Genomic DNA, 15774 nt, shown 5'->3' on the forward strand with positions numbered 1-15774 from the left:
TAAGTTGATTATACAAGCGCAAAGATTCACAATGTGTTGCTAAGTGAGAAAAATAGGGTTTCGAACAAGATGATTCCACTTTTTCTAATTAAAGATAAAAAACAGGTTGCATATATACATGTAAGACCACATGTGAGTGGATGTATCACCCCTCCAGAGAACAATAACTTGAATGACACATGGCGAAATGAGGTACAGGGTAAGGATGACTTTTTTCTCCCTTTTTGCTTTTCAGTATTTTTTAAATTTCCTACAAAAATTTAAAAACATACATTTTTTTGCAATTATTTGATGTTTTTAAGACTTTGACACCTGAGTGAGGCGCTGGCAGTCCTTCCTTTGCTCTCCCCAGCTTCATGACAGAGTGTGTCCAGAGGAGCAGGTGCACAGTCCTTAGGGCCTGCGGGAAGCCCCAAATGCAGGCCAATTCATTCCAGAGTGTCCTTGGCTCTGTGTATTACAAACTAAGAAGCTCCCCAAAACCAGCTCACTGCTATCTGACTGCTGATCAAAAAATTCTTTAGGTGTGTCTTCAGACAACGGCCTTCTATTGGTCAGATAGCCCCTCCCTTTTTAGGACTTTTAAAGCACACATTAAATGCTGAAAATAAGTGCTAGGCGAGGGCCCTACTTCCAGAGTACTTGATCTTAATTATGAGACAAAGCTGTCCAGGGTTAGGTTATAATGACCAGTGCCACCGTGGTTCTGAGAGGGCATGAAGCACTTCTTGCTGGGAGACCAAGTGTAGTTCTCCATAGCTGTGTAACAAAGTGCTCCAATACTTACAGGCTGAAAACAACTCCCGCAGGTCAGTAATTCCAGAGTGGCTTAGTGGTACAGTTCTGGCTCAGGGTTTCTCATGCAGTTACAGAGTTGCAGTCAGGATGTCAGCAGCGCCTGTGGTTGCCTGAAGGCTTACCAGACCTGCAGCACCCACGTGGTGCATGGTGTGGATATTGATAAGAGGCCTCAGTTCCTCATCACATGGGCCTCTCCACAAGGCTGCTTGAGTGTCCTCAAAACATGGCAGCTAACCTCCCCCCCGAACAAGCAATGAGAGAACTGTCTCTCATGCATGCAGAGGAAGGCATAGGCCTTTTATGACCTACTCTGAGACATCATTTCCACTATCCTATTCATCAGAAGTGAGTGTCCAAGTCCAGCCCAGACTGGAGGAGGCAATTTAGAGTCCACCGTAGAAGTATCAAAGAATTTGGAACATTATCTTAAAACCCACACACAAAGGAAGGCTTCTTGTAAAGCACAGGTAGATTTTAAAGACACAGATAAATCATTTGATAGAAAAGGATAAAGAAGGCATGGTACCCAGGCAGTGGGAACTGTGTGGGCAAAGGTGGCAAAGGAAAGACTCATGATGTATATTTGTCGAATAGTGAATGGATCAGTCTGCTGGACGTGTGCAGCCCCTGGCTCAGACACTCCAAAAATCAGATGAGAAAAGAGACCTGGGCTCCAGGCCTGACAATGAACGTCAGGAATTCCGGTTTCACCTGCAAGGCAGGGTATAGCAACCTAGGTTTGGGTGCAGCAGGGCCCAGTGGACTAAGACCAGGTCTGGGGAGTAATCTACCCACTACTGTCCAGCTGTGTGGCATGAGGCACGTAAACCTCTCAAATCCTCTCATTTCCTCACCTGAAAACAGAACCAAGCCCTGACTTTCAGGGCTCTTATGGGGATGAAGTGAGAATACGCATAGGAAGTGCCCGTCGTCTCTGGGCTCGGTCCTAATTTTCAGTGACATGACCAAACAAGCCAAGAAGGTCACAATGGTCAGTAAATACAGGACCCGCTAAGTACCTCCCTCTAGAAAATGGAACATAAAATGAAATCAGACAGCATTCCAAGCATGTTTGCTCCTTCTGTGGCAAAACTAAGACAAAGAGATGAGCTATGGGGTTCTGGCATTGTGGTTCTGGGTACAAACAGCAGCTGTTGTGGACCTGCCATACACTTCGACTGTCACAGTAAAGTCCACCATTGGAAGGCTGTGGAATTGAAAGATCAGGAGATGGTCTACCTTTTCAGACATTACTCACCTGTGATAAATGGGTTAATTATGCTAGACAATAACAAAAGAAAAGAAAGAAAGGAAGGGAGGGAGGGAAGAAAAAGAGATAAAAGAAGAGAAAAGAAAAGAAAGAACCTGGTCCACAGCAAATGCTCAGTAGCAGTAACCACTAGGAGAAAAGCCCAGCCCAGAAACAGGTTTTGTCCTGCTGGAAGACGGTCTAGCTTTAGGATACTGAGCTTTGCTTGACTTTTGTCAGTCTTCCCAGGCACCGTGTGTTCAGATTACTAGTAAAGATGGATCCGTATTTCCTGAATGAAGATGCTCCAGGGCCTTGGGGCTGGCACAGGTGGTGAGAATTAGGGCTGTGATTCAGCCTCAGCCATGAGTAATGCGCTGAGTGGGCGATTCCCTGTGGACAGTGCCCAGGAGCAGAAATCAGCCAGTGGCAACTTGGCCTCAGCTGGGACTTGTTGAACTTTCCAGCAGGACACTTCCAGCCTTGGCAGAGAGTCTCCTTTTCCGCCCAGAGGCTGGGTGACTCAGGCTACCTTGGGACAGCAGTTTCAGCCATTCAGACCCACCCTTGTCCACACACCCTGAGACTGCCACACACATACACATCCAAGGGCATACAGCAGGCACTCAACAAATGCTCACTGCCTCACTGGCATGTTCCTGCCAGGGGCACCCTTAGGAAGGGGATCTCCCTCCACCAGGAAGCCACTGGATTTTCACGGAGGAATGTAATTTGGCCTCCCCTCCATAGCAGCATCAGCGCAGCTAATTTATTATTAGCAACAGCTGGTGCCACCCAATCAGCAAGGCGGCCAGCATTTCCCCCGAATGGGCTGTGAGATGACCACGCAGAGCCAGTGCTCGGCCAAGGACCTGCAGTTTGCTCCAGGTTCAGTCTCTGTCCTCCCCACCTCCTGATGTGGAAACCAGCTGGTCTTCCTTGGAGACAGAGCACTGGAGGAGGTCCCAGGTAGCAGGAACAGATGTGAACAGGAACTGCAAGGAGTAACGGGGGTTGGGAAACCTCGAGAAATCCTTCCCAGTGCCCCTCTTGCTGCCCCACTATCCAGGCAGTGAAGAAGTAGGAGACGATGTTTGTGTAAGCACAGGAGAGCCACCGCCTGCCTCCCTCTGGTCCACAGCAGATCTACACGTGGACGTGGCCATTCCCTACGGATAGGCGGCCGCTTAGTCTTCCCTCCTTGTTGCAGCCCAGCTCATGAGACTCCCACCAACACACCTGCCACTCTCTCCTCCATCTCTTCCCTTCTGACCCTAGTTAGAAAAGTAAGGCCCACTGCCACCCACCTGCAACCTAGCTCTGGGCTTTTCTCTGCTTCCTGAGGCAGGGGTGTGTTTGTGTGTGTGCAGCCTTGTAAATGCACTGCCCCCCACCCCACCCCGAGGTACCACACACCCACTGCTCACAGCGCAGGACAATGCTGTCTGAGCATCTGTACCCTGGAGTATGGCTGATAGCAGTGCTGGTGCACAGGGCTGTGGCAGGACCACAGGAGCAGAGTGTGCAGAGCTTCTCGAGCTCTGCCTCCCTGCCCACCTCAACCCACGACACATAATGGGGGGACACAGCCATGTCAACAGCAATGAGAAACATTATGAGACACGCACAGAGAAGGCATTTTCCACCTACATAGGTCCCAGGAAAATGGGGTGGCAATGCAAGCCAGGCAGTGCTGGAAGGGAGGAAAAAACGGCATCAGCCAGGCACAGTGGCTCACACCTATATGCCTATTAGACTCCAGGCCTCCAGGAGGCCAAGGCAGGAGGATCAGTTGAGCTCAGGCGTTCGAGACCAGCCTGAGCAAGAACAAGACCCTATCACTACTAAAAATGGAAAAATTAGCCAGGTGTTGTGGTGGGCACCTACAGTCCCATCTACTCAGGAGACTAAGGCAAGAGGATCACTTGAGCCCAAGAGTTTGAGGTTGCTGTGAGCTATGACACCACAGCACTCTACCCAGGGCAACAGAGTGAGACTCTATCTCAAAAAAAGGTCAAAGAAGTGTCTGGTCCCCAAGGAGAGAGAAGACATCACAAAAGACAATGCCTTCTGAAGAGTTTTATAAAGAGGTTTTTGGAAAGCTGGGGGAACCCAGAGCATACATTGCCTCAGGAGCTAGACTGGATGTGTCCCACACCTGCTTGACCACACTGCCTGGCTCTCCCACTGGCTCAGAGGACTCCACCCATGAGACAGGCAGGCCAAGAACCAGCTGGTCACCAGCCTGGCTGCAGAAGGGTAGATCATCAGAACAGAAAGTCCATGAGGGCCGAGCTATCTGCTTATCTTATTCACTGTTGTATCCCTGGGCCTACAACTGTAGATGCTCAAGAATGACAAAATATTCTGCCAAGTAAGATGAGGATGAAGCAGACAGTGAAGCCTGAGTCTTAGGCCTGGGAGTGGCCAGGGCTGGCTAGAGTCAGCGCTGAACAGGCCAGTGTTTCTGCATAGTAACAACTGTCTATTCCCTGGCTGCAGACTGTACCCTGGACAGCCACCCCAAACCCAAGGGAGGGCCCTGATGATAAGCTGCCCCCGCCCCCACCATCCCCAGCAAATCAGCCTGCTTCCTCCTCTTCCCTTCCTTTGGTCTCCCCTCCTCCCAACCCCCACTGCTCACACCTCCTCTGCTGCTACAGTCCTTCACAGGCACCACTTCACAATGCCATCTGGGGCCAGGAGCCTGCAATGGCTCCCTACTACCTATGGCAGTCGTAATGCAATAGAGTCACCTGGAGTCTAATTAAAACAAGCTTCTAAGTCACCTCAAGTTTCTGATTCTTGGCCAGACAATTTGCATTTCTAATATATTCCTAGGAGATTACACTTCAAAAACCACTGGCCTATGGAATTAGTCATATTTAAGGCCAGTGGTATGTAAAAGGGACCATTTCTGAGCAGAGATACCAGAGTAGACATGGGGCAAGGTGGGGAAGAGTGGGAAGATGGCTAGGTTTTTATAGCACAGCTTAAATTAGGCAGACTCATATTTAAATCTCTAAGACAGGACTTGAAGATGCAAATGACTACAGGCACAAGGCAAGCAACCTAAAAGAGTGAAAGGATAAGAAGAAAGGGATCGAATCAGTAGTAATTAAAAACCTCCCAACAAAGAAAAGCCCAGGACCAGATGGTTTCATAGTGAAGTCCACCAAACGTTTAAAAAAGAACTAACACCAATCCTTCTCAAACTCTGCCAAAAATAGAAGAGGAGGGAACACTTCCTAACTTTCATTCTATGAGGCCAGCATTACCAAGGCCATACAAAAGAACCACAAAAGAACTACAGATCAATATCCCGTAAGAATACAGAGGCCAAAAATCTTCAAAATATACCATCAAACCAAATCCAACAGCATATTATTATACAGTAAGTTGACCACCCAAAGGACTGCAACAAACTGGTCAACATAGAGGTGGTCAACATAAGGAGCTAGGCCTACTGTACTGATATGTACATGTGGTGCATGTCCGGTCTATGAAAATTAGGTCAACTTAAGGAGGTAGTCAGTGTAGGGAGGTGATCAACTATGGAAGTTCTACTGTATATCATGACTAAGTGGGGTTTATCCCAAGAATCCAAACTTGATTCAACATAAGAAAATCAACATAATATATCACATTTATAGAATGAAGGGAAAAAACTCACATGATCATCTGAAATGATGCAAAAAAAAAAGTACCTGACAAAATCCAGTATCTTTTTTATGATATAAGTCACAAAAATGGGGGAATGGAGGAGCAGAGAGAGGGAATAAGAGGGGGATGGAGGGGTCACGGTATGTGACACACCTCTTGGGGGTGGGACACAATTATAAGAGGGACTTTAACAAATGCGATCAGTGTAACCTGGTTCTTTGTACCCTCAATGAATTCCCAACAATAAAAAAAGAAGTTACTTAGAAAATTAGGAATAAAGAGAACTTCCTAAACAGAAAGGGCATTAAAAAACAAAAACATAGCTAACATCACACTCAATGGAACAAAATTAGGATGCCAAATTTTACCACTATTCAATTACTGTAAGTTCTATCCATAGCAAAGAAGTAAAAGGCACCCACAATGGAAAAGAAGAAATAAAACTATCTCTATTTCAGATGACATGATCCTATATAGAAAACCTCAAAGAATTTACACAAAGAAAAAAGAAAAGCCTGCTAGAGCTGATGAAGTCAGCAGAATTGCAGAGTATAAAAATCAGTTGTGTTTGTATACACCAGCAATAAACAATCAGAAGAGGAAAATTAGAAAATGATTCCATTTATAATACCATCAAAAAGAATAAAATACCTAGGAATAAATTTAACCAAAAGACTTACACACTGAATACTACTAAGCATGGCTGAAACAAATTAAAGACCTAAATAAATGGAATGATATACCATGTTCATGGATTGGAAGATTTAAGATTATTTAGATGGCAATACCATGCAAAGGGATCTACAGATTTAATGTAATCCCTAATCAAAATCCTAGCTGTCTTTTTTTTTTTTTTGTAGAAATTGAAAAGCTGATCTTAAACTTAATAAGGAAACTCCATCCAGAATAGCCAAAACATTCTTGAAAAGTAAGAACAAAGTTGGGAAACTCATAATTCCTAATTTCAAAACTCACTACAAAGCTAAGCGAGCAAATCAGTGTGGTACTGGCATAAGGAGAGTCATATAAACCAACAGAAGAGATTAAGCATCCAAACATAAACCCATACATCTATGGCCAGCTATTTTTTGACAAGGGTGCCAAGACCAATCCTAGAGAAAGAAGTCTTTTCAACAAATGAGGCAGGAAAATGCTGAATATCCACATGCAAAAGAATGAAGTTGGTAGTTCTATTTTTATTTTTTTTTTTTCCTGAGACAGAGTCTTACTCTGTCACCCAGGCTAGAATGCTGTGGCATCAGCCTAGCTCACAGAACATCAAACTCCTGGGCTCAAGCGATTCTCTTGTCTCTGCCTCCCAAATAGCTGGGACCACAGGAATACCTGGACACAACACCGTCTAATTTTTCTTGTTTCAGTAGAGACAGGGTCCCACTCTTGCTCAGGCTGGTCTAGACTCCTGAACTCAACGGATCCTTCTCCCACCTCAGCCTCCCAGAGTTCTAGGATTATAGGTGTGAGCCACACACTTGGCCTGTTTTTAAATTTTTTAGTTTTTTGAGGAATCTCCATACTGTTCTCCATAGCAGCTGTGCCATTTTACATTCCCATCAACAGTGTACAAGGGTTCCAGTTTCTCCACATCCTCACCAACACTTGTTATCTTTTGGGGGGGGGAGGGTTATTTTATTTTATTTATTTTTTTTATTAAATCATAGCTGTGTACATTAGTATGATCATGGGGCACCATACACTTGGTTCATAGACCGTTTGACACATTTTCATCACACTATTCTTTTGTGGTTTTTTTTTGTGATTTTTTTGGCCGGGGCTGGGTTTGAACCCGCCACCTCCGGCATATGGGACCGGCGCCCTACTCCTTGAGCCACAGGCACCGCCAATCTTTTGTGTTTTTGATACGAACAGGCGTGAAGTGATATCTCATTATGGTTTTGTTTTGTTTTTCTCATTGTGGTTTTGATTCGCACTTTCCTGATAATTAAAGATGTTGAGCATCTTTTTAAATACCTGTTGCCCATTTGTACCTTTTCTTTAGGGAAACATCTATTCTAGTCCTCAGTCCACTTTTTTAATCAGGTTTGTTTTTTTGCTGTTGAGTTGTATGAGTTCCTTATATATTTTGGAAATTAACCCTTTATCAGATATATGATTTGCAAGTATTTTCTCCCATTCCATAGGCTGTCTCTTTCACTCTGTTGGTTGTTTCCTTTGCAATACAGAAGCATAATGATTCCATTTATATAAAATATCTAGAACAGGTCAATTCATAAATACAGAAAACAGATTGGTGGTTACCAGGGGGCTGAGGAAAAAAGAAAGTAGGGAGAAACTACTTAATGGGGTTTTATGTGGGCATGATGAAAATATTTTAGAACTAGATAAAGGTGGTGTCTGCACAACACTATATACATACTAAATGCCACTGGCATGTTCGCTTTAAACTGATTAATTCTAAGTTATATAAATTGCACTTCAATTTTTAAAAGTGAGTGCAGGAGTGAGACAATGGTGAACTGAACAGCACACACCCACTCCAAAAGGGGAGCCACCCCTTACCTCTAGCCAAGCTGCTGGGCAGAAATGCAAGCTCAAATGTTGCTAGAGTTTTCAAGTTTTCAAGATAAGCCAGAAATCCAAATTTTTACATGAGCCTTCCCAATTGTTATACAGTGATAATCAACTCAGTCTTTCTTAAATCTCTCTTGTGAATCAAACACAATAATTCTATGAGCCAAAATAGCCCCCAAGGCACAAGTATCAAGCTCTGCTCTGGACAATACAGAACCAGCCTATGAGAAGGGAATGAACAGGAGCCCAGCAGTCCTGACCTGGCCGGGTCTGGGCCCCACCCTGTGATCACCAGGATGGGACTCAAAGGACCCAGCAAAGCTGCAAGGGGGGCAGGGGTTTACAGAGCCTCTAGGGACTGTTTGGCTTGGCAGCAAAGGACCCACCATGCTGAGTCTCACACTGGCCACACATGAGACTCTGTGACAGGACGCAGGGGACCACAGCACAAAGAAGAGAGGGGTGGGACCCACAGGGCTGGCCTGGCCAGCTCCAAGTGTCCGAGCCAGGCGGAAGCCCAGCTGAGTCCCTCCCTCTCTCACCCTGAAAATTCTCACCTGGGGCACAGCCTTCAGTTGGCAATGGGTTCCCTCAGGCCCTGGCAGAGAGCCAAGAAGCCTTCTCAGCAGAGCAAACAGGTGAGCTCTCCCCAGCCCCATGCTGGGACCCACCTCAAATATCCAGGTCTGGGAGGAAAGGCTTGGCCCTGACTCTGTCCCTGGCCCTCCCTTATCCCCCACAAAGAGACCCCTCTGTCCCTGATCTCTGATCCTCCTTCCTCTGAGTGACAGGCAGACAGCCAGAGGGGCTCCTTGCCAGGTGACAGTAGGAGGGGCTCTGCCTCCCACCCCCTCCAGCAGCAGGGCCTGAATAGGAATTCCTCCACAGCCCCAGGACACTCACCAAAAGGTTCTTTAAGAAATCCATCATCTTCTGCCAGTGCCTGTGCCCTGTGAGTCGGGGGGGCCCTGTCTGCCTTGGCACCGCTGCAGCTGCTGCTGCTGCTACCCCCACAGTGGCAGCTGCTGCTACTCCTGCTGCTGACGTTGGACAACTTCCTTAAGATCAAACAAGGAACTGCAGGATTTGGGTGTCCGCCCGAAGCTGTTAGTCCACATGTACTAGCCCTGAACTTTGACCTCCCCTCTGCCAGCGCTATTCTTCTGGGGAGCCCAGGATGGGGCTGCCACACATCATTTGTCATAAGGGCACAGGGGTCCCTTCCAAGGGAGAGGCAATCTGCCAGCAGGTCGTGAGAGGAAACCCATTGAGATAGGAAATGAAGGGCTGAGACGTGTTCTTCCCTTCTGCCCCTGCCTTGAGTGAGGTCAGACAGAAAGCAGGACTGGGGCACAGAATGCCAGCAACAGTGCCATGCCCCAAGAAGACCCAGTGCCTGGTGTGCTGTGGGATTCAAGGCAGACCCCATTTGGTTGGGGCCTCAATTTTCCCCATCTGCGAACTGGGAAGCCCTATGTGCAAGAAAAGTAAAAACAAAGTAAAAGAAAGGTAAGTGCTTGCATCCTCAGAGGCATTCCAGCAGCCCTCACGGCACCTAAAAGCTTTGAAGAAAAAGCTAAAAGAGTAAATGGTTGCACAGGGGTAGGGGTTGTGGGAAGGGGAACAGGGGCACAGGAAATTGCTTTCTTTCGGGTGCAGCCTGGGTTTTTTTTTTTTTTTAATCCATTGAATTGTGTTACTTTGGTTTTTATAAAAAAACTTATTTTCACTGTGCTTTAAATAAAGAGAGCAAGTCCTCATGCCCTGTGGCCATCCCACAAGAAAAATTAAAAATAAATAAAGCGAATAGCTTGGGGAGACTCAAAACTGCATCTACAGCTCAGGCCCCAGAGGCACTGCCAGAGCCAGGATTTTAGGAACTCGAGTGTGAGGAGGGAGGAGCCCGCCCCGGGCTCAGTGCAGGGCTCCCCTGGGCCTCACAGTCTCTTTCCAACACTAATAAACACGTCACAGTCACACTCCATGCCCATCCAGGGCCCCAGTCCCATGCCGGCTTTGGGAGGAAAGCAATGTCCCCAGCTTGGAAGGAAAGGGATGAATTTTTAAATCCTGTGAAAGGAGGCAATGTGGTATGGCAGAAATAGCCCCAGACCTAGTACGCAGCAGGCAAGCTACCAACTCGGGCCCTGCTGCTGACAAGCTGTGTGGGCTCATTACTCAGCCTCTGAGGCTCAGTTTCTATATCTGTGAAATGGAAGAAATGTAACCCACTTCCCAAGGTGTGTGTAGAATAAGACACAGTGTGTATATCGTGTCCAGTGCGAGGAGAGGCACCAAATACTCTCCATAAATGGCGACTGTGATGATCATTGATCTTCCCTCCCCACGTCTGTCTGCGCGGCCTGCTGCCAGACATCGCCCCTCTCCAGCCCGGCCCTGTTCTGCGCATGCTCCAGCTCCAGCTCCAGAAACCACACCAGCCTCCCAAGGGAGAACAGAGAGGCCAGAAAATATCCCCAGGGGCTGGGGGATGGCACAGCTCAATTGAGGCCAGGCAGAGAAGGCCTTGGCATGGGTCCATCCCCTGGGGTTTGAAACAGCACTGGAGGTCAGAAGAGGTGAGGGAAGGAGAAGGACAGGGTTCTGGGACACAAACAGGGCCACTTCCCTCATTTAGAGTAACCATATGCTAGAGGGAACCCTGGCAATGCCCCTTCCAACTCTTAAAATTCTGACATAAAAAGACCATCTTAGGAGAAGTGATACAGCCACGCTCATAAGCCTCCCTCTCCCATCTCAGCCTTTCTCTCCTTCCCCTGGAAAATGGACCCAGGATAAGTAAGTCTCCTGCATCCTCAACACCCTTCCTCCAACCTCCCACACCTGCTCTGGCTCACCTCCATTCCTACCTACAGCCAGTGTGTCATTTAGTAGAGCCCACACACCCTCCCTCCTCACACCCGAGTTCCTAAAACATGGCCTGGGCTGGAAGGACATGCCATATCCAAGACACTTCTACAACACCTTGGGCCACAGCATCCCAGAGTCCAGAAAACCTAGGATCCAAGCTCCCACCCTTGTGCAGGAATGCATTCAGCAGTAGCCAGGAGGAAGAGAGACGGACAACTTACTGATCTCTGGGCCAGGCACAGGCTGGGAGCTGAGGGCCCAAGGAAGATCAGCCTTGCTCCCTCTCCTACCCAACGCCAGTTTACTTGGTTCACTCCTACTTGTTCTTTAGAACTTGGAGATCACCTCCTCCAGGAAGCCTTCCTGGTCTCCACCCCCTCCCCCAGGCAGTCTTCCCATCCTGTACATGCCCTATCAAATCACATCTGTCTCTGCATTGTAATTTCTTTCTTTTTTTTTTTTTTTGTAATTTCTTATTTAACTGTCAGTCCCCCCCGCCCCCCATTTCATTTGTACCTTCAGTACCTGGCACATAAATACTCGGTAAATACTTGCTCAGTGAATAATTGAATAAAGGAACTGACTTCAGTCTAGTGACTAAGATGATCATCGAAGCAAATAATTGCAACCCAGTACAAGAATAGAGGTAAGTCACTGCCTTCACGGACACACAGAGGAGTGGGCCATGGCTGTGCTGCAAGGAAGCAGCTCAGGGAGGACTTGGCAGAGGGAGCTTTTCTCATTTTGTAGATAAGGCCACAGAGGTAAAAGGAACCAAGCTCTGCACCTGCAGATACACAGGAATCAAAATCCTTCACACAACTTCCCACTTGACCTTTGTGACAATCCAGCTGGGGGAAGGGGGTGGTAACTAAAGCTCAGAGTGGTTAATTGGTCACACAGCCTGTTAATAGCAGAGCCAAGTGTCCTGGGTGAAAGAGGTTTGGAGAGTGGAGAGGAAGAGGGAGGAAAGGGTAGGGAAAAAAGGTAAGTGTGTTTGTTTGTGTTATACTCAGAAGGCAGGGAGGGGACTCCTGGCTGGCCAGGGAGGCCCACAGTCCCCCGTGGGGTCCTGAGCAGAGGTGGCAGCATGGCTCCACTCTGACCTCTCTCGCGGTTTGGGGGAGGGCCCACAGGCCAGGAGGGGTAACCCCAAGGACAGCCAAGCGCAGAAGAAGGAATGAGGGCCAGGGAGACAAACAGCCTTCTTATAAGGCAAAACTGGCCACTGGCCACTGGAAGTGGAGACAGAAAGAAGAGATTAAGGTCTGCACACATTTCCCTCTGTCAAATTAGCCACCTGAGCCTCTGAATGAGACCTCTCTTCCTTTTAAACCAGCCCAGTGGTGATAATTCGATTATAAAATACCCTGGCTGAAGCACGTCCACCCGATCAGCAGTCCCTCCTTGCCTGTGATTTCTCACCAGAAGCTGTAGTCCAATAAAAAGAACACTGGACTCTGAGTCTAGCCAGCATCCCAATCACAGCCCAGGCTCCGTCCAGCTGTGCAACCTCAGGCCTCATTTGCTTCATTTGTAAAACTGGAATAATGATCCCTACCCCCTGGTATTCCCAAAGATGAAATGAGATGACAAATGTGAACACTTTTACGTGCCTGACCCATAGCAACAGCAATTGACTGACCAACGTCTGTCAGCTCGAAATCTACTGAATTTATAGAATTAATTTCATGATGGGCGGCAGGGAAGGGCTGACATTTTTTGAGCTCTCACTGACTAAATACTGTACATACGTTCTCTTATCTATTCCTCATGACCACATGTGTGGTGGGCACTATTTTAGCCTCACTTTATAGTTGAGTAAACTAAGGCTGAGAGTTAAATAGCAATATCATATTCTGTTTTACATTTATAGCTAAGACTGTCTGATGCAGCAGGTGAAAACCAGGTCTACCCACACCAGAGTTATTCACACACCAGATTTCATCAAATCTAGAATGACATCCATTGTAGGGAGCGCATTATTTTATGTACTGCTAAGAAAGCAAAAACACTATGGCATGCTGTTGCTTGTTGGATGTATCCTGATTTCAGAGTTGTTAAAAGAAGGGAGGGGAAAGTGTCTTAGAAACAATGAAATACAGTAGAAGATACTTATACTCAGTAATTATTTCTTAGAGTAGTGAAAAGAAGACTGAACTTGAAATCACAAGACTCACATTTATTTCTTACCAGCTGGCTAAAGGGAGTGCTTCATTTATGTTTTTCCTTTTCTTTTTGAGACAGGGTCTCGCTGAAGCTTAGTGGTGTCATCATAGCTCACTGCAACCTAAAATTCCTGGGTTCAAGTGATCCTCCTGCCCCAGCCTCCCTAGTAGCGGGACTACAGGTACACACTACCACACCCAGCTAATTTTTCCTTTTTTTGGTAGAGACAGGGGTCTCGCTATGTTGCTCAAGCTGGTCTTGAACTCCTGGCCTCAAGCAATCTTCCTGCCTTGGCTTCCCAAAGTACTAGCATGCCCAGCCCATTTATCTCATTAAACTTCTATTTTCATATCTGTAAAGTGGAAAAATCATTCTTCTCTTCCAGGATGGATGCAAGAACCACCAGGTGGCTAGGGTGCCAGCCACATACACTGGGACTGGCGGGTTCAAACCCAGCCCAGGCCTGCCAAACAACAATGGCAACTACAACAAAAAAAAATAGCCGGGCATTGTGGTAGGCACCTATAGTCCCAGTTACTTGAGAGGCTGAGGCAAGAGAATCACTTAAGCCCTAGAGTTTGAGGTTGCTGTGAGCTGTGATGACACAGTGAGACTCTGTCTCAAAAAAAAAAAGAACCAGCAGAGTTCAAGGACATGCTCTGCCAACTGTAAACTAAAGCACTGTAGCAACCTAGATTATAAACAGGATGAAAATGAAGAGTAGATGATGGGCCCTATCAGTGGTTATGCATGATAGCAAATGATAAGGGGCACTGTAACAGTGTGGCTGCCCTGGGGCCATGTTTCCAGGAAACAACTGTGGTTTCTGCTCCCTAGTTGCCCAGCACTGGTTCAGGTGCAGGGTGTCCACACCACGGAGAATCTCCAAGCCAACCTTTGTGGTGCCAGTTGGCAGAGCTCCTGGTTCTGATCCAGTGCGTGACTTGAAACTTCCAGCCTTCACCCCCCACCCCAAAGTGGAGCTTGGCTTCAGGTCTCAGCCGCACAGTGTGAGAATCAGAAAAATAGCCCTGGAAATCTCATCAGATTATTTAAGACAAACTTTGCTAGATCTGTAACAGGGTGAAAAGAAGAGTTAGGTGTTCTAGGAGAGGCAACAGGCGAAGCAAAGGCTGAGAGGCAGGGAAGTGGGCAGGAGCTGGTCTGTTGTTGGTCTCACCAGTGGCCATCCCTGGGGCCACTTGTCTCTCTCCCGGAGGAATGGTTAATAAAGGGGCCCCTGAGAAGGAGAGGCTGGGAGCAAAGGGTGGTACTGCCTCCCAGAAAATCTTTCCTTCCCTCCAAGCTGCCTCATCCCTGGAAAACACAGAGCGCCGTGCGCCACATGGCTCGTACTTTCCCTGATCGGCCCTGGTGGGTGGGTGTCTGGCTGTGTCAGATGCGTGGCCGATTCCCTCACTCACTCCTCGGTGGTCTCTCTTCCCCAGCCAAGGTTCCTCCACAAATCAGGGTGCTTTCCAACTTACCTTCTCACATTACTGCACTTCCTTCCCCTCTCCCCTCCCCTCCCTTCTGCCCACTTGCCTGCTGGCTCTTTGAGAAGGGAAACTGCAGCCATGCTGCCCTACAAAACCTGAGGGCAGCAGAAGCCTCTCCACCTCCCTCTCCACCAAGCAAATGTCAAGAACCAGGCACTACAGAACCCAGTGCCAATCCCCTCCTCCTCTAATCCTGGCTTTGACTTGTGCCTGGGGAAGGAAAAAAGGCTGAAGCAGCATCTGGGTTTGCCCATTCAGAGGGAACTCATCACAGACCAGATGTAGAAAGCACCCCAAAGTCCCTGCTCCCCTTTCTTTATCTGAGAAGCTGTCACCTCCCAGAGCTCCCCACTTCCATCTCACCCACCACTCAGGACAGAGTCCAGCATCATTTCAGGGAACCATGAACTCAGCTTCCCCTGCAGAGGGTGTCCTAGTCCTGCCTGTACCTTGGCTGGGACCCACAGCTCACTCCCCTCATCTCCAAAATAAAGAGGCATCCTACTCTCACTGCCCAACTCAATCCCAGGGCAACTGGGGAAGACCAAGTCGAAGGATGTAACCTCATACTGTTTCTAAAGCAAAGGTACCATATAGCAAGACGTATCCCATATACCAACAAACCTTCCCCTCTCTCCTTTCTCTGTTCCTCAGTTTCCAGATTTATTACAGGATAAACAGTTGGCTGCTCTCCTTTCCCCTCCATAGGGCTGCAGGTGTCCCCTAGAGAGACCATTAGGTACCCTAATGGCCACGGTCAATTTCCCCACAGCTTTGCTATCCCAGCACCCACCATACCTCGGGAACAATCCAGCTGTGCACCCCCTGCTTCAGAGCAAAGAAGAAAAGCAAAGCATCCCTCTCCCCAGCCCCCTCACCACTGTTAGCAAGTGGCAAACACAAGTTTACAGATTAGCTATACCAGAATTTCAATTATCTGGGCTCTTCCTGTTAACACCTTACTCCACCCAG

The 15774-nt window shown here is 47.6% G+C and overlaps 1 protein-coding gene across 7 annotated transcripts in view; it reads right to left on the reverse strand.

Annotated features, from left to right (window-relative positions):
- The window catches only part of RAP1GAP2 (RAP1 GTPase activating protein 2), a 261007-nt gene that overhangs the window by 92266 nt on the left and 152967 nt on the right, over positions 1–15774 (reverse strand). The window contains exon 1 of one of the 7 annotated variants that reach the window (XM_053569498.1): positions 9167–9298. The exons of the other annotated variants lie outside the window; for them this stretch is intronic. Coding sequence (XP_053425473.1) covers positions 9167–9193 — 27 coding nt within the window. The 5' untranslated portion in view covers positions 9194–9298. Of the gene's footprint in view, positions 1–9166; positions 9299–15774 lie in introns of those variants that run through there. 7 annotated transcript variants of the gene reach the window in all.

Source organism: Nycticebus coucang, chromosome 18 (genome assembly GCF_027406575.1).
Source record: "Nycticebus coucang isolate mNycCou1 chromosome 18, mNycCou1.pri, whole genome shotgun sequence".
NCBI lineage: Eukaryota > Metazoa > Chordata > Mammalia > Primates > Lorisidae > Nycticebus > Nycticebus coucang.